This window comes from Nymphaea colorata, chromosome 3, assembly GCF_008831285.2.
Source record: "Nymphaea colorata isolate Beijing-Zhang1983 chromosome 3, ASM883128v2, whole genome shotgun sequence".
NCBI lineage: Eukaryota > Viridiplantae > Streptophyta > Magnoliopsida > Nymphaeales > Nymphaeaceae > Nymphaea > Nymphaea colorata.
In genome coordinates this window covers 25,836,692-25,856,221 of record NC_045140.1, presented here as the reverse complement: position 1 = coordinate 25,856,221, position 19,530 = coordinate 25,836,692, and the positions used below count along the sequence as shown (strand labels likewise).

Genomic DNA, 19,530 nt, shown 5'->3' with positions numbered 1-19,530 from the left:
CCTCTTTCAACTTCTATGCCACTGCCGGCAAAAATTACACTCAAACAATACAGTGATGCGCAGCGCGCTCCCTTTTTTCTTTTCCTATATGTTCTTTGCCTACCTTACGCCTTGTTGGTAGGATGGTACCATTTATTGACGCATAAAGGCGTGTTGCTTGCCAAAAAATAATTAAATATTGTTCGTCAATAATGGTGTTTGAAAAACTCGTCTGAAGGTATATGTGCACATATACATGTATCTTCCTCTCTATATAAACTCAAAGTTCTATTCAGCTCTTCGCCCCGCCGCTGCATTTAGTTCTGTAAGTGACAGAACGTCTTTCAAAGATCAAATAAGCTCATCCAGACATGCATGTCTTGGTTCACACCCGAAGTGTCTACTGTTACTGATGGCTGCCACAACTTCTTTGACATCAAATTGATGGAGTCGCTGAGTAGAGCACTTGTTGCCTTTTATCCGATTGCCGGAAGACTCCGGCACGGTGAAGGCGGCCACCCGAAGATCGACTGCAATGGCTGTGGTGCCCTCTTTGTGAAAGCAGTTGCAAAGGGCAAGTTAGATGATTTCAGAGATTTTGATGCCACCATGGAGATGAGGCAGTTAATTTCTAAGGTTGACTACTAGGATGACTATCTTCTTACCCTTTCTTGGTCCTTCAGGTAAGGAACGGGCCTTCAATTTAGCTTTGCTTGGTTTAGCGCAAGAAGGTGCTCACAAATGTAAGCCCTTATTAGTGCATAAACTAGATGGAAAGGAAGGATTTAAGGGTCTTATTTTTTCTAAAAATATAAATAATTTTTGAGCCGTAACAATGTTAAGATAGCTATATAATTTTTGAGTTATAACAATGTGATCTTAAGATATCGTGAGAAGTTTTTTGATGGGCTGGTGTAGACAGTGGTCACAAGGAGCTCTGCTACTGCTTTTGTGATTTGATTAAAAGAAGTCCTACACCAATGATCTCTCTCTCTCTCTCTCTCTCTCTCTCTCTCTCTCTATATATATATATATATATATATATATATATATATATATATATATATATATATATATATAATTTTTCTGGAGAGGAGAGGCGTTAGCTTTTATTATGTAATCTCAAAGTTGAGTTACATTGATAATTATCATGGCTCATGCTAATTTTACAATAGTTATCGAATAGTGATCCTCAACTTCTCTAATTCTTTAATCTTCCTCCTTTGATTTTATGGTGATCAATTTACTGTGATAGCAGCTATATCCCTCTGCTTATATAAGTTGGATCACTTTATTTAGTTGAGTCAGTAGCAAAGTAGAAAAACTAGTTGAATGACAGCATCTGTTTAAAAGCATTTATATGACATTAATAGACCATTTATGGTTGATTAAAAGCATTTATACGACATTAGTAGACCATTTATGGTTGATTCAAAGCATTTATATTTGAAGCGGCACTTTCATATAATGTACGAAAATAATTATTAAATTTGATGACGTGAAAATAAATAAATTTTAAAGAGCTGCCCATACCAACCAACGCTTGGCTACACAAAGTAAAGAAATATATTCTGGCTTTTCCGTAAATTTTACAAAGAGCGGCACAATTTTTCACTCAAATCGTAATTCACATAATTAAAATTAATAAAAGAATTGTATACCTTTTCTAATCATCAAGCGTTGAAATAAACTCTATGTTGTGATTTTTTGTATTTTTTCATATTCTAAAATGCATGCTGCAAAAGTTTCTTTTTTCCAAAAATATCGATGCATCAAGCATCTTAAATTTACTAATGTCAAGATTTTATGCCGAAACGAGACTTCTGTTAAAAAACCATTTTTTGCTTAGAAGCATTGATTTTTCCCTTTTAATGACAACAAAGGAAAAACGTAAGCAAAATTTTCTTCCTCTTGAGTTTTAAAGACAATCTTACGAGTTATATATGAAGCAAATCTTTTGCTGCGACCGGTTATCCAGATATTACTTGAAACTACATCCAAGGAGAGAGACTTGGCCTTGGCAATACAAGGAGCGTTTGATGTATATACCAGAATCAAAGTGCTCAATTTTTAAGAAATTACTTTTATCAAACAAACGAGATGTTTTGCTTTCGAAATTAGGAAACTGAAATCTAGAATTTTGATTCCATTTCAATTGGAGCAAAAATTTTCATTCGTGAATCAAAATTCCAAAGCATCAAATGTAAATACATGATTTCTATCAAAATCGAGCCAATGCCAAGCCTTCTTAACGTCTTTCAGCTTCTATGCCACTGCCTGCAAAAATTACACTCAAACAATACAGTGACTCGCTCCCTTTTTTCTTTTCTTGTATGTTTTTTGCCTACCTTACGTCTTGTTGACGCATAAAGGCGTGCTGCTTCCTAGAAAATAATTAAATATTGTGCGTCATTAATGGTGTTAAAAATATCCTCTGAAGGTATGTGTGTATACAGTATATATGTATATGGACATGTACCTTCCTCTCTCTATAAACTCAAAGTTCTATGACTCGTTCCTTTTTTTCTTTTCTTATATGTTTTTTTGCCTATCTTACGTCTTGTTGACGCATAAAGGCATGCTGCTTCCCAGAAAAAAAATAAATATTGTTCGTCATTAATGGTGTTGAAAATATCGTCTCAAGGTATGTGTGCATACAGTATATATACCTTCCTCTCTCTATAAACGCAAAGTTCTGTTCAGCTCTTCGCCCGGCCGCAGCATTTAGTTCTGTAAGTGGCAAAACTTCTTTCAAAGATCAAATGAGCTCATCCAGACATGCATTTCTTGGTTCTTTATCATACATATGATGAAATTTATGCAGGAAAATGAGGATTACACTGAAAGATTCGACCACAGTTCTTCCAGCAAATGAGACCCCGCGACATTGCTTATGGATCTCAAATTTGGATTTTGTGGCGATCAGGGCTCACACCCCAAGCGTCTACTTTTACAGACCTGACGGCAGCCACAACTTCTTTGACATCAAATTGATGAAGGAGTCGCTGAGTAGAGCACTTGTTCCCTTCTATCCGATCGCCGGAAGACTCCGGCACGGTGAAGGCGGCCGCCCGGAGGTCGACTGCAATGGCTGTGGTGCCCTCTTCGTGGAGGCAGTTGCAGAGGGCAAGTTAGATGATCTTGGAGATTTTGCTCCCACCATGGAGATGATTCAGCTAATTCCTAAGGTTGACTACTCGGATGTACAGTTCCTATGAGATGCTGTCCGGACACGTATGGAGATGTGTTTGCATAGCCAGAGGCCTAGACCATGACCAAGAAACCAAGTTGTATATACCCACGGACGGCCGCTCACGGCTCCAGCCACCTCTACCGGTGGGTTACTTCGGCAATGTCATCTTCACCACGACGACCGCCGCGGTCTCCGGCGACCTAGTGGCCATGCCGGCACACTACGCTGCAAGCAAAATCCACGATGCAATCTCAAGAATGGACAACCAGTACTTGAGGTCGGCGCTCGACTACCTGGAGGCGCAACCCAACTTGAGTGCGCTCCTTCGAGGGGTTCATACTTTGGGGATCCCGAACCTGGTCATCACCAGCTGGACCAAGCTGCCCATCCATGATGCAAACTTTGGATGGGGCAAGCCCATTTTCATGGGACCTGGCGGCATAGTTTATGAGGGCCTGGCTGTGGTGCTGCCTAGTTCCTCCACCAAAGATGGTAGCCTGTCAATTGCCATTAGCCTGAAACCTGATCACATGAAGTCTTTTGAGAAATTGATATATGAGATATGAGTCCTTCCATAAGCTCATATCCTGCTGGAAATTTGTCAATCGATTGTCACTTAAATCTGGATTATGGCTTCGGATACAGGATCAAACACGTTTCCAGTGTGCATGTGCTTAAATTAACATGCTGAATTAGTCCTCAGCTACTTTCTTCTTGTTCATGTCGCCTGAACTTGTGTGTTTTTCCTCTTCTTCCTGATTTGAAGTATAAACAGGCTTGATTTTGTCTTGCCTTTGGAATATTTTCTTGTGGATTGAATGCTATATCACATGTGAACGCGTCACATAGAATACAAAAGTTCCTCTCTTGTGACAAAAGTAATCTGGTGAGTATTTTTGCGAACCTTTAAAAAAAATTGGATGTGGAAAAGAAATTTATGTCTCATTAAGAAATTAGATTGGATTCAGCAAAACTACATCTGGGGAGACCTTGGCCTTTGAACAAGTGCGTGACAGCAACGTGCAGCAGTCTGCAATTAAATTACGCAAGCTTCAAAGCCAAACAGTTTACAAGCACACTTATCTCCATCTTTGCAGATTGGAAGTTCAGCAACAATGTTGTGTAGGTTCTGCCCCCTTCTTTAAACCCCTTTTTTCAGTGGCAATGACATGTACCATGTGCAATTTCTAACAAATTTATTGCTTCATTATTGTGTTTAACTGCATAGCTTATATGAGCTTACTTGTCTAAAAGATAAAATTTCACATCATTTTATCAGCAATATGAGTTACGTCGTTTGTGCATTGTGCTATACTTTTGGTTTTTTGAATGACTAAAAAACAGTGGTACTTTCTTTACATTGTTCATTATTTATATAGTTGTTATTTTTTATTTTTTAATATTATTTTAAAGATATTAGAAACTTCAAAATTTTGATGAAAATGATTTCTTTACATTGTTCATTATTTTTGTGCTTGATATTTGGCTGTTATTTTTCATTTTTATGTTATTTTGATGATGTTATAATCTTCAAAATTTTGGTACATTGGCTTACTATAAGTAGGAATATGCAACCAGAGAGCGAAGCTCAAAAGTCACACATAGCGTGGCTGCAGCTTGTGCCACCCATTATACTTTTGGTAAGGGGTTGATTTTGCTGTTTTGGATGCCACCCATTCCATGCTTTTTAAGTTGCATGTCAGCGTCTCATTTTTCACAATATAAAAAGTTTCAACTTCAATGAAAAATAACTGCCCACTAACTCTTGCTCCAACCATTGGACCAACCTAGAAACCTGACCTGAACCAAAATGGCGCCTACTTACTAACTCTCGCTCAAACCATTGCACCAACCTATAAACCTGACCTGAACCAGAATCTCAGGATTTGGATCTCTTTTAGGGGCCGTTTGATGGCCTGAAAAATTACTATTCACCTGAAAAAAAAAATAAAAAATTTCAAAATTTTTTCATCCTAACAAACGCAGAAAAAAAGTTTTGACCGTTGAGGTCGATTCCTAAATTTTTTTTCTCGAAAAAAATTTCCATGTGAGAGACCGAAATATTTTTCCGAAAATTTTTGAGCGACCGTTAAGGCGCGGTCGCGCGTATAGCCTCTTCCCTCAGTCGCCTCTCGCAGCCGCAGCCCTCTTCGTCTTCGTCCTCACGCAATGCAGACTCTGCATCCTCACGCGCCGTGAAGCAGGTGGTTCATTTCTCCCGAGGCTTCTCTTCCACTCTCGGTGCGTCGGGCATCTATCGCCGGTAGCCGGTGAAAGGTACATCCATTTCTCTCCTGTTTATCTCTCTCCCTTTCTCTCTTGTTTTCTCGCTCTCTCTCTCTTTCAATCTCGCTTTCTCTGGCACCCTTTTCTCCATTCTGCCCATGACCGTGCGCTTCCACTTTTTAATCACGGCCCATTCGATCGTCTTCCTCTTGCAGGGTTGCAGAAATTGCGTCCCCTCATCAGCGTGCTCACCGTCAGCACTTCAGCATCATTCATCTTCTGAAGCTAGACAACCCTCTTGCTTCCTGCACGTTCCTGTTTCAGGTCATATTTCTCTCCTGCTTTCTCTCTGTTCTCTCTCGCACTCTGTTTTTCTCTTGTTTTTCCCGGCCCCCTTTTGTCCATTCCGCCAATTCTTCAGCAGCATTCGTCTTCTGCCGGCGTCGAGCAAGTGGCACGCCTGAAATAAAAAAAAAAAGCTTAATACAGGAGAGGAGGTGCTAAATGTGCAGCTGCTGCTGATGATCCATGACTTATGGTTTTTAAGCTGTTCCTTTTCCATATATTTTTGGGTTCGGCGTTTGATCTGCAGGCATTACATGTTGCATAGCTTTTTTGGGCGTTTATTTATGTCGACTTTAACAGAGTTGCCAAATATGAATGACATGAATGTGTTTGTATGTCGTCCTGTTTAAATGTAGACAGAATGTATTTGTATGTCGTCCTGCTTAAACGCTGTCTGATTTTAGTTTGGAGCTCTTTGGTGATGGCAGCAAGACTGTGTAGAGGCATACATGAGATGAGCTCGTCACAAGCTTGTTTATCCAAGCTTGAGCTTGGTTTTTCCCTGTTGACGCCCTCTGCAACATAATTAACTTTTATATAACCTAATTTCATCTTCAAACATTAGATCCTGCGTCAAGATTTCTGCTTTGGGAAACTATATTTAAGATCTCTTGCGTAACATGTTTGTTTGTTATTGCTCATAGTAGTTCTCCTGCTCCTTCATAGGAAATCTCTGAAAATATATTTATGTACCATCAAACTGAAATATGGAATTGAAAAGATTTTTCTGATTTCATTTTTTTATTTCTTATATTTTTAGAAATATATTTCTAAAAATATATTTCCAAGCCATCAAACGGCCCCTTAAAAAAGGAACTAACTGGGTGTTTATTGTAGAAAATATTGCAAAAGGTGGTTGGGCTTGCGTGTTGAAGGTTTTTTTATCGGTCCGTACCATAATCTTTTTCAACCTTTTTTCAAAATTTATTTTTAGTCATATATTTGATTTTATTTTATTTTTTGAGGAACAAACAAGGTAAACCGAATCGAACCAAATTGTACACACACCTTCAGTCAAGGGGAAGAGGGGAAGGAAACATGGCAGCCGTGAGAGTAGTAGTTAACAATTAAAAATTATTATATAGGATAAGTGAAAGTTTTTAAATTTTACATACAAATTTTAGATTTTCTATTTTTTTTTTTAGGGGGGGGCTGGGGTGCCATCTCCCTTGTTAGTAATGTTCACCTATACATAAGAGCAGAGCAAGGAGACTTAAGCAGTAGGAGACATGGTTCATGTCTACCATTTACAAAGGCGACATGGTTGAGAGCCACTTACATTACGACTTGGACTCAGATTCAGATATAGAATTAATTTCTAAAACTGAATCTTGGGCTGAAAGCCTGCATATCCAACATTTTCAAGTAACTCGATCCGAATTCCATATTTAGTTTTGGATTCGGTGACAAACTGCAAATACTGAATCCCATTCAAATTACTATTTACATCCCATTTTCTTTGCAGCAGCATGTAACTTAAAGGACCCAGCTCCAAGAAAAATGGAAAAAAAGTTCAGTTAACAAGACTTATTAGCAGAAACGATAAGGCAATAGCTACTATGCATGCATTAACAAAAAAAATAAAAGCAAGCAAGGAGCAGTTTGTGCTGCCAATCAACACTTTGGTTTACGAGAGAGAAAGAGGATTAAGGGAGTACAAAAGAAAGTGCACAATGACAAGTAACCAAACAACAAGATTCAAACCTGAAATGGAAAAGAGATGTATACATGTTTATCCCAAAGTCGCACCAGGAGCACTGGATTATTATAAGATCAAGGGTGATCTACTCGAAGAGTCATATATCATAGATCAATTTCTCAAGGGCCCTCAAAGCGTCAGAGTGCAAGGCAATGGCTATTGAAAATGCACATCCATGCCCCGTGCTAGATCGGACCAAGAATTCACAAAATGCAGAGCAGCCAACCCGTCCACCATGGTATGATGAATATTAACACCAAAATAAGGTCCAACAAGGGAAGGGAACATACAGTTAGGCTTTCAGACGATCTCTGCAATCAACCATGAGTCTCCACAGCGAGATGATCTCGAAGGCACAAATTACTCGGCATCCAAAATCTACTTGGTTTTTGTTACAATGTCCTGGCTAGTCCAATAAATGGATGAAAAAAGAACTGTTCATTTTCTTTTATGATTTTCCTTGAAGGCCATACTAGGGCCTGCCGTTTCTAGTACATTTTCTTCTAAAACCGGACAGATTTCCAGGTAAACGCCTGCCTGAATCCCTGATTGTAAATGTTAAGGCCTATCGTTCTGGTTAGTTATTATGGTGTTCCACCTGCAATGGAAACGGTAAAATGCTATGATGCCTAAGTCACCTTCTATCATTACAGATTACATCTATTTTTTTCTTAAGGACTAAACAATTTATTTGAGATCCCCTCTCACAGAAACACATGTGGGTGTGTGTGGGTAATTGTCCACATAATCATAAAAAAATGATATTTACATATTGGCTGACTCTAATTTTTTTGTTTATTTAAATATAAAAAATGCCCCCAAATATATGTAAATATAAAAAAAAATCGGGGGGCCCGTCTCACACTGTTGTATGACATAGATAGGGGGGCCTGGCTCTGCACAAAAGTTTAATGAGACAAATGAAAACTAAGGTGAAAATTAACAATCACCTGGGAAGCCCTTGAATAAGCCGAATCGAATCGAGTTAGCTGAAAACCGATTTGTTCATGTGACTGATACGGGTGTGCCATATGTCAATTGCAGACACGAACTTGCTTTTAATATATTTTATTTCTTACATTAATTTTTTTTATTTTGTGAAAAATAACTTTAACTGATTCACAGGAGATTATTCATTTAAATCAGTGAATCGGCAGCTCAACCGATCGAGTCTTCGAGCCCTCGGTTCACAAACCGATTTTCATAGCTTGCAGCCTGTTGAGGTTTTTCATCAAACTTTTTGTAGGCAACGCACTGAAAGCCACACACGAAAGCAATGAATCAATGTACAGAGCACCGGAATTGCCACACATCATACGTGACTCAGATTCCCATGAGATTGAAACAAGGAATTCTTGATTCATAATAAATTTATTTCACTTTAGAAATAAGGTATGTCAAGTTTGCCGTTTTTCCATCGCTGCATTGGTGCAGATGGTAAGGAAACCTGCCCCTTTCCTTTTACTTGCTTGGTAGTTAATGGGTCGATCGGTAACTTAAATTTTACTCCAAAGGATGCACTCCCTTAATTTCTACTCCTTTAAGCGTGAGACGAAGCATCAGCTTCATACTGTTATCTCACCTGCCCCCTGCAGCAGTTGCAACAATCTCTGCTCCTCAACCGACCACATCCTCGCCAGCCCCGTAAAAGAAATGACTTGAGATTAACATTACCCGCAATAGACCGCGAACGCCATGATCAGCTTCTTCACGTCAAGATCTCACAGGAAGTCTTATGCATTAACGTCAGTGACTGTAGGAAAGCAATTAAAGCTATGAGGTCAGGTTAAATATGTGTGTGTGTGTGTGTATGTTTTTCCAAATAGATTATCATGCCAAGTGCACCATTCACCTACTCTTCAATGAAGTTGGATCTTGAGTTTCAGGTCCTCTAGGTCCTGCTGGGCTAGACATAATCTTTTCAATGGAGGGGAAACGGTTATTCTCTGTAGCTTTCATATATATATATATATATATATATGAAAGCTATAGAGAATAACCGCTTCTATATATATATATATATATATATATATATATACACACAAACGCATGACAAACACAAATATATCTGTCTCTCTTTAGGTTCATTACCCGGCTCAGATCAGATAGAAGGCTAGATCTAAATAGAGTGAAGTCCACCTGAATTCATAGTGCGTTTGTGAACATATATATTTAAAACCACGAATTTAAGATCCTTCTTGTTGCCTTAATCCGTAGTGGGGATGAGGATCTGACTATAAATCCGTAAATGAATTAAGAAACGTGAATTCGAAGTTCGAACCAATTATTGTTGTAACCTATGCATCTTTCAAACAAGGAACGTGAAATCCATTGAACAGATATCCTGATATTTAAAGTCTCGATTCACCTAGGATCTGAAAGTGAAGCACAATCTTTCAAAAATATAAAGAAGAAGTATAATGGAAATTTCCTTTTCGTGCCTAGCTATTGTTTGTCCTCTCTCTCTCTCTCTCTCTTATATGAAAGAAGTCGTTCACCTCGTGATTGCTGGTGTCCAGTAAGGCAGTAACAAGGCCCAACTCTCTCTCTTCTCTTTTCCTTGTTTCTTTTTCCTTCTTTTTGTGTGTCAACACGAAGAAAAGGAGACCCTTCTATCAAAATCTTCAGTTGCGAGGAATCGTCTTTTTTATCATCCAAAGATCTTCAGTTTCCAATTTTCACAAGGTAAGCGGCCTAGAAGAACTCATCCTCCTACTCTTTAGTTCCTTGGCGATATCTTGGTTTGAATTGTCCTCGTTCTAATATGCCATAATGCAACTCTTAATATATACATGTTCAACTTCTTCTTTGGAACTTGGTAACTGTAAATAGCAGAGAGAGAGAGAGAGAGAGAGATGACAGGTGATGACCACCTTGCTTTGGAAAGTAACGATCTGTTTATTACCTTCAAAGAATGATCATAATCTCAGCGACTCTTGCGACCCAAAAACTAGCAATTCCGGCTTCGCCGCAGATTTTGAGCAATTCACCGACGGTTAGGCCCACCACTGATTTTTCAACTTCAATATTCCTGCGGCTTGAAACCCACGAATTGATCTTTGTGGGATATATTTAATCGGGTTTTTTCCAATCAGTTAATTGAATATATATATATCAAGGATCTAGCTTCCTGAACCGATATATATTCATGTCCTGCCGCCCCTGCCACTGTAATTTTTTCTGGTTCAACTGCCTCTACCTTAAATTTCTCTGGTTGTCTGTCAAGTTCTAGTTTGACTTATGGAGCCTAAAAGACTATAGTAAAGTGAGCATTTTCACTTTATAGCAAGTTTTCTTTTTTTATTGTTCGCTTCCAGTCATATAATCATATTTTAGTTATTGACTCTTCTTATTTTGAGTTTGATCTACAATCAAGTACCTGTCATAGTCCATATAGAATAATAATGTCTTTTTCTACCTTGCCAGTTGCCCCGCTGCCCCGCTTTGGAATAAGGAATGACTGATGCATTGATATTATTTAAACTAAGGATACATTTCCTACCATTTTCACCAAAGAATAATAATCTCTTACTGTCACGTGAAAATATGAGGTCAACAGTTAATTCAAGGGCTTATATATATTTGTGGGGTTCAGAGTTAAATTTTTCCGATGATAATATCTTGTTGGCTGTTGCCTATTTCCGGCCCGAACAAGCAAGAATTTGACGGTCTGCACCATGCAGGAGAATGATCATCACAGTGAAAGACTCAACCATGGTCCGGCCGGCGGCCGAGACACCACATCACGGGCCGTGGAACTCGAATCTGGACCTTTTGGTGCCAAGGATGCACACTCCAAGCGTTTACTTCTATAGATTTGATGGCAGCCACAACTTCTTCGACACGCAGGTGATGAAAGACGCACTGAGCAGAGCACTTGTTCCGTTCTACCCCATGGCCGGCCGGCTTCGGCGAAATGAAGATGGTCGAATCGAGATCGACTGCAATGGCCTTGGGGTTCTCTTTGCTGAGGCCGTGGCAAAGGCGACGGTGGCTGATTTTGAAGAATTTGCTCCTACCATGGAGCTCAAGCAGCTCATCCCAGCTGTTGACTACACCGGAGAAATCTCTTCCTACTCTCTCTTGGTCCTTCAGGTAAATTTCTTTATCTTCCTGATTCATGGTGACGAATATCATTTATTTTTGTAAGCGGCTAGGAAGTTGTAATCAGTCATTAAAAATGTTTAAAATATCGTAAGACATTAAAATTTAATAATTTCTCAGAAAAGATTTGCTTGTAGCGACTTTCTTCTTCCATTTTACACTATTTTTTTTCATTTTCAGTATGTTAATTACTAAAAAGAAGCCGAAGTTTCCAAGGTTTAAAGCGATTTCAAGATTTTATATCCATGTTCCAAATTGAATCAGATCCAAAGATTCTCGGATCATTTTAGCTACATTGGGTTTGCGAACTAAAACCCGATTTATTTGGAACATGTTTGGCAGGTCACGTTTTTCAAATGTGGAGGCGCCAGTGAAGGGCATGACGTTGCCGACGGGTTCTCGGGTCCGCATTTTGTAAATGCCTGCTCAGATACTGCTCGTGGCATGGATGTGAATTCCCTCCCGTTCATTGATCGGACCATCTTAAGGGCAAGGGATCCTCCAGTGTCTGTCTTCCCTCTATGCCTCCTCCTCCCCATTGAAAAACAAGATCCTGACAGAGATACCACTTGGAAAACCCCAAACCACCCCTCCATCCGCCGAGACCAATTAACCAAGTTGAAAAACAAGGGGAGATAACTCCATCAGCTATAGTTCCTATGAAATGCTATCAGGCCACGTGTGGAGATGCGTTTGCATCGCCAGAGGCCTCGACCATGAGTAAGAAACCAAGTGTACATAGCCACGAACGGCCGCTCACGGCTCCAGCCACCGCTACCGGTGGGTTACTTTGGCAGGCAATGTCATCTTCACCACGACCAGTGGCGGAGCCAGAGCAGTCCAACCTCTGGATCTGGGTAGGGCCAAACTAAATTTAAATCTAAAAATACATAGAGTGATTAAAAAATAATTTTTTTTTCAATGTAAATTTTTTTTTTTCATTTTGCCAGGGTGGGGCCATGGCCTAGCCGCCCCCCCCCCTCCCTCCGCCCCTGACCACGACGCCTGTCACTGTCTCCGGCGACCTAGTGGCCATGCCAACATACTACGCAGCAAGCAAAATCCACGATGCAATCTCAAGAATGGACAACCAGTACACGAGGTCGGCGCTCGACTACCTGGAGCACCAGCACGACCTGAGCACGCTCATTCGTGGGGCACACACTTTTGAGTGCCTGAACCTGGGCATCCCCAGCTGAACCAGGCAGCCTATTCATGATGCTGATTTTGGGTGGGGGAGGCCCATTTTCATGGGACTTGGGGGCATAGCTTATGAGGGCTTGGCTTTCATGCTACCTATCCCTTCCAATGATGGTAGCCTGTCTATTGCCATTGCTCTGCAACCTGACCACATGAAAGCTTTTCAGAAATTGATATATGAAATATGAGTCCGTCCGTAACTTGCCGGATCTTACTACGCCTTGTCTGCCCAAAGTCGTGCTGGAAATTTGTCAATTAATTGTCACTTAAATCTGGATTCTGGATTCGGATACACGATCAAACACGCTTCTATTGTATATCTGCTTAAATTCATGTGCTGCTTTATTTGCCAGATGCAGCAGCACTTTGTGTGTTGTCTTTCTCAATGCATGATTATATGGATGGCTTTTACATATTTGAAAAAAATATGAATAAAAGACGTACTTTTGGGATGCGTGGGTGGATTTTATCGAAGCTCGTTTATACATTGTAGGTAATTTTATATGTCATTTCAAATATGACAAAAAAAGCCTAATGATTAATATGAAAAGAAAATTTTTTGTAGGGATAAAAATAAAAATTGAAAAAAAAAGGATTTAGGATTCGATAAAGGTAAAATTTATCAATTTGTATATACATATCATTATCATCAATATGCCCCCTTTAAGCAGTAAGAAAATGTTTTGTCTTTTTATCCCACTTATAACGTTATCTTATTAACTCATGAATATTTTATTATTTCATAAACATTAATGCATACTTATATTTAACATTATCTCATACAATCATCCATTATCTCTTAAATATTTTATTATCTCATACTTATATTTAGTGTTATCTCATACGTCTGCTCATTATTTCATTATCTGATAAATTTGTTGTTATCTCATACTTATGTTTCCTGTTATCTCATACATTTGTTTGGTCGTTACTTTATTATTTCATAAATCTTTTGTTAGTTTATAATCATTATTTCATACTTATTTGTTATTTCATACATATTTGTTATTTCACGAACATGCATATGTAATGTTTCGGCATGAAAGCAAATGTACATATTGGTAATAGGGTCCACATCCAGTGTACATTCGTTACGATCTCTCTCTCTTGGATTTTATAAGAGCATGTTCAATTGCCGGCCTTTATTTCATGTGAAAAAAAGTCGTTCTCTACGCACATGTACAAAGGCCAATCAAACATGTATTAAAAAGTTTGATTGTCGATCGAAGTTTTATGTTTTACTTGCTAGTTTAAGGTGAAAATACACCGCAGTGATAGTGCACCCATAGAAGCACAATTCCAATAACAAAATTTGACGTAAAAGTTTTTTTAAGTACCGTTTGGATGGCACCTTTTAACAAAAAAAAATAGTTCTATGAAAACTAGTTTTTTAATCGATTTGAAAAACTGGTTCGTGTGTTTGGATAATAGAACGAAAACACCGCTAAGAAAGATCGTTCAGCTCTCGCCGACCACCACATATTCCTTGACATTTTGTCTTCTTGAACTTTAAAACTTCATTCTTATTTAACAAACATCGAAAATCATATGGAATATTGTACAAATCATGAGTTATCTTCGTTAAAGTTGATGTCCAATTGACCATCCTCGAAGCGACGTAGTCTTCCAACGAAGGGATAAAATGCAACGAGGGCTCTACCCAAAGATTCTTTAACCACCTTACTATCGAAGAAATTGTTGCTACGGTTTGGTCTGTAAAAGTAGACGAACGGGACATGAACGATGAACATTGCACGGTCCAACTTTGAGAACCATAGCCCATGTCGAGGCGTCTCACTAGGAGGGACCAAGGTTGAACCGCTCATGGAAATATTCATTTTTCCTACACAATGAAGAATATCATAGAATAAAAATCTTTTCCTATGCCTTGAAAGTGTTTTAAAAAAGATCCTTCCATGAAAAGTCATTTGGTATATTTTGATTATGATATTCACTACCCCTTTACAATTTTCCTTATCTATGGCAATAAGGAGCAGAAAATTAACAACCCAGCTCAAAAAAATATTGGAAGATCCCTCCCATTTCCTCTACTTCTGGGGTCTTTGAATCGGGACTTGGGTGGATGGATACCTATCAATTAGAGTATCATAATCCTACTTTTTATAGTTTAGAAGTAGTACACACAGGAATCGAACACGTTACATGTCTTCTACTTGTCTGCCTGCCTGACCAGCTATATTACTTCTCGTTTGACATCTCATCTTTATGGTTAATTATGAGTACATTTAGTATGTATATTTCCACTGCTTCTGGGTCTTTGGTTGAATTGGGACTTGGTGGATGCCTATCAATTAGATTATCACGACTCCATTTTTTATGGTCCAGAGAAGTAATAACCATAGGTTCGAACATGCTGCATGTCTTTTACATGCCCGCCTACCTGACCAGCTATATTATGCCCCTTAAGGCATGCCAGTAAGATCCTTGTGGTTAATTATCAGTACGTTTAGTATTTATATTTCCACTACTTTGTGTTTTTTGGTGAATCATGACTTGAATGGGTACTTATCAATTAGACTATCACAATCCCACTTCAATACCCATAAGAATCAAACAGGTTACATGCCACCTGCCTAACCAGCTATATTAGCCCCTTGAAGCATGCCAATAAGGTTTTGTGGTTAATTATCACTACGTTTAGTATGTATAAGAGCCCTTCATGAAATTGTTTAAGTATAGAATTGAGCAAAAAGCAAAAAATTGGCATGCTTTTGAATATAATAATAATAATCGCAGAAGCACTGTCATTCTATATTCAAATGAACAAACAATGTGACTTTTCAACGTAACAAAGTCTTCTCCATGTCAAAATGATCAGTTTACCTTTTCATTAAGAATGGCTGCACCATGGCGCCGAACAAGAATGAATAAAATGGGATGATATTGTGTAGAAAAATAACAAACTTTTTCACTATTTAATTGGGAATTTCTTGATATAAACTGCCCATGAGACTTAACGGACAAACTACTTATTGATAGCGTTGATGTTTTTCTACAAAACTATGGCTATATGTCTTACAAATGATTTTAAAATCTATTCCCTCCAATCTTAAATTTGACCTTTTATCAATAACAAAAAGTAAAATAATGTCATTAACTGTGGATTTTATGTCTGATCTAGATCCTTAGTTTGATGAACTATGGATTTGACTATGGTCCTTTTGCCGCATAAGTAAAAATGTGCTACATTAGATCCAGATCAGATCCATGAATTTCAAATATGGGGTAATCAAGTGCCCCAAAGAGTATCTGTAACTCCTAGACTTTACTTACAAAACACGTGGGTGGACACACACATAGATTTAACCTGCACTACTAAATTCCAAACAAATATTTGAATTATATTCCTTTAAGCCACATCCAGTTCTAAACAACTCAAGTAGCATGTTGTGACATATCCCTAGACATACACAATGATTTAGGCAATTAATGCCCACTTAAGTGATAAGTGTGCCCATTCAGCGGTGCTCACATGAATGATAAATTCTGTATCTTCTAAATCTAGATCAGATATTGCATTTAGAACTGCTTCTTAAGGTCTGGATTCAAGATATAAATGAATAAAAACGAACAGAAAACCACATGCTCGAAAACAAAAGACATGCAAACGTACAGAGCGAGAAATAGAAAAAGGAACACAAGGGCAGAGAAAGGCAAGAAACATTGTTTTGAAATTGAGAGTTGAGCATTTTGGAAAAGGTCCAACAAGAATTGAGTGAGTAAAGAAGCACAACTCACGAGGGCAAGAGTGAAGCAGAGGTCTCCATACGTGAGCAGAAGATTAGCGCTAAATCAAGAGCGAATAAGAATGACAGTTATTGAAGCACAAGTACTGAACCACAGATTTAAGGACGGTTAGGTTTGGACGATATCCGATTTCTGGTTAGATCTAACCAGATAAATTGTTGGGCATAAACCGGCAAGGGCACTGTGACATGTAGGTGAGAAAAATTGATTGGTGGTGTCAATATTCATGGGGGGGGGCAACTGCCCTCATGTTGCCCACACCTGCCTTTGCCTCTGCCTGCCATCACACTTTGGGTCCATCTTGCCCAGTCTTTCAAATGATAGGGCCCTTTTAATAGCCAGTAAATATAATTATCAGTATACTTAGTTGCTTGCGGTTTATTTTTTGCGGATTGTTTTTGTATTTAAGGGACTTCTTGTCCTCAAATTTTGTTATATATTTACATTCTATGAGCTCTCTCTCTCTCTTTCTCTAGCTGAGTTCATTAAGTGCAGTGTTTATCATTCACTTGAAGCAGAGCTTTTTGCCTTTAATTTCTGAATTTTGCAGCTCAGGCCTGGAATTCTGTTAACAAAGAAACTCGTTATTGACGCCCGGAATTCGATTTTTGGAACTTAAAATCGTGAAAAAATGCGAACATTTAATATTACCACCACACTTCCTGCGTGATTTTATGAAAGCCTCGCTTTTTGCCGTGGCACTAGCGGCGGGAAAACGCGCCAGATCGTGAGCAGCCCACTTCAGAGGTAAGTATTGAGATCGAGAAGCTAGTGAGATCTTTGAGTTGATCGAGATCTAACTTTTTTATTTTATGTGGACGTATGGAGAATCCTCCGAAATTCATGGTTCTTTCCTCTTATCTCTGGGATTCACCTCCTCTTTGTCTCTGGGATGAGGGATTTGAGTAAGAAGTGGACATTCTTAATTGGCATGTAGTATATCTAATGTAAAATTGACAGCTCAGGATAAATAATATCTATGAGAATTGAATTGTTCGGGTAAATAATATCTATGAGAATTGAATTGACTATTCAAATGAATAGCAGAATGGAATTGAGGATCAAACTATAAAATTTACTGTTCATGTAAAATTTACTGTTTAATGCAATGTTATAAAAGGTGTAGTGTATCGCGTATCGGTCGGGCCGACCTATACGTCGTATGGTAACGTAGCGTAACATATCGTAAAATAATTTTTTAATTTTAAAAAATATTTAAAAATCAGAGAAAATAAAGAAAAAACTGGAAAAAATGAACAAAAAATCAGAAATCAAGAAAAATAAAAAATGTATTCAAATATAAAAAGATCATCATACATAAGGAACATTCATGTGTATACTATCAAGTATCAATAACACATTCAAAAATAAGAAATCAAATATTCAAAATAATATAATAAGCATCCATCACAATTTTAAATTTAAAAATTTTATTGAATTTTAGGACTTAGAGTCTTAAGACTTGGAGTTTTAGGACGTAGATTACATCACAATTTTGTAAGTTCAAACATATAGTTATCATCTTTCATGATTCAACGATGATATCTCCCAAATTGATGAATCCTCAGTTAATTGTTATGAAAATGGGCAAAATCTCTCCCTCCTATGTTTATTAGAGTCTTTAAATACAAGAAGAGAGAGAGGGAGGAGTGTTTAAACTTTTAAAAAATAAGAAATTTTATGTTTTCTCCCGTATCGTACGAGATACGGGGGTGTATCGCCCGTATCGTACGATACAGACGACATGGGCACGATACACACGCGTATCGTGTTACGTATCGTATAGGTTTCATCGACCTATACATACTTATCGTTGCGTATCGTACGATAAGTATGTATTGTTTCGAAATTGAGAGTTGAGCATTTTGGAAAAGGTTCAACAAGAAATGAGTAAGTAAGCACAACTCAAGAGGGCAAGCGTGAAGCGGAAGTCTCCCTAGGCGAGCAGATGATCGACCTTAACATTAGCACTAAATCAAGAGCGAATAAGAATGACGGTTACTGAAGCACAAGTGCAGAACCGCAGATTTAAGGACGGTTAGGTTTGGACAATCTCCCATTTCTGGTTAGATCTAACCACATAAATTGCTGGGCATAAACCGACAATGGCATGATGACATGTAGGTGAAGTTTAGTGAAGGTGCCACACATAATTTTTGTCATGACAATGTGATTTGTAAGAAGTTTTTTGATGGGTTGGTGTAGGCAGTGGCCCATCAAAAATTCTGTTGGATCTCTATCTCTCTCTCTAACTAATGATCCCATTTCTTGAGAGGAGAGGCGTTAGCTTTTATTATGTAATCTCAAAGTTGAGTTATTTTGGCTTAAATTTTACAAAGTAAAGAAACATATTTTGGCTTAAATTTTACAAAGAGCGGCACAATTTGTCACTCAAATCGTAATTGACATAATTAAAATTAATAAAAGAATTTTATACCTTTTCTAATCATCAAGCGTTGAAATAAACTATATTTTGCGATTTTTTTATTTTTTCATATTCTAAAATGCATGCTGCAAAACTTTTTTTTTTCAAAAATATCGAAGCATCAAGCATCATAAATTTACTAATGTCAAGATTTTTTGCCGAAACGAGACTTTCGGAAAAAAAAAACATTTTTTGCTTAGAAACATTGATTTTTCCCTTTTAATGACAACAAAGAAAAAACGTAAGCAAAATTTTCTTCCTCTTGAGTTTTAAATACAATTTAACGAGATATATATGAAGTAAATCTTTTCCTGCGACCGGTTATCCAGATAGTACTTGAAAATACATCCAAGGAGAGAGACTTGGCCTTAGCAATATAAGGGGCGTTTGATATATATAGCAGAATCAGAGTGCTCAATTTTTAAGAAATTACTTTTATTAAACAAACGAGACATTCTGCTTCCGAAATTAGGAAACTGAAATCTGGAATTTTGATTCCATTTCAATTGGAGGAGAAATTTTTATTCGTGAATCAAAATTCCAAAGCATGGAATGTAAATAGATGATTTCTATCAAAATAGTATGCCACAA

The 19,530-nt window shown here is 38.0% G+C and overlaps 1 protein-coding gene and 2 pseudogenes across 1 annotated transcript; all 3 read left to right on the top strand.

Moving 5' to 3' along the window:
* The window catches only part of LOC116250420 (shikimate O-hydroxycinnamoyltransferase-like), a 41,937-nt pseudogene extending 38,057 nt beyond the window's left edge, over positions 1-3,880 (top strand).
* Positions 2,618-3,209, top strand: LOC116250610 (shikimate O-hydroxycinnamoyltransferase-like). The gene has a single exon (XM_050076631.1). The coding sequence runs from the start codon at positions 2,808-2,810 to the stop codon at positions 3,195-3,197; it is 390 nt and encodes a 129-aa protein (XP_049932588.1). The 5' UTR covers positions 2,618-2,807; the 3' UTR covers positions 3,198-3,209.
* A 6,076-nt stretch (positions 3,881-9,956) lies between the features above and the next one.
* On the top strand, positions 9,957-13,048 carry LOC116250609 (shikimate O-hydroxycinnamoyltransferase-like; annotated as a pseudogene).
* Positions 13,049-19,530: the final 6,482 nt, after the last annotated feature.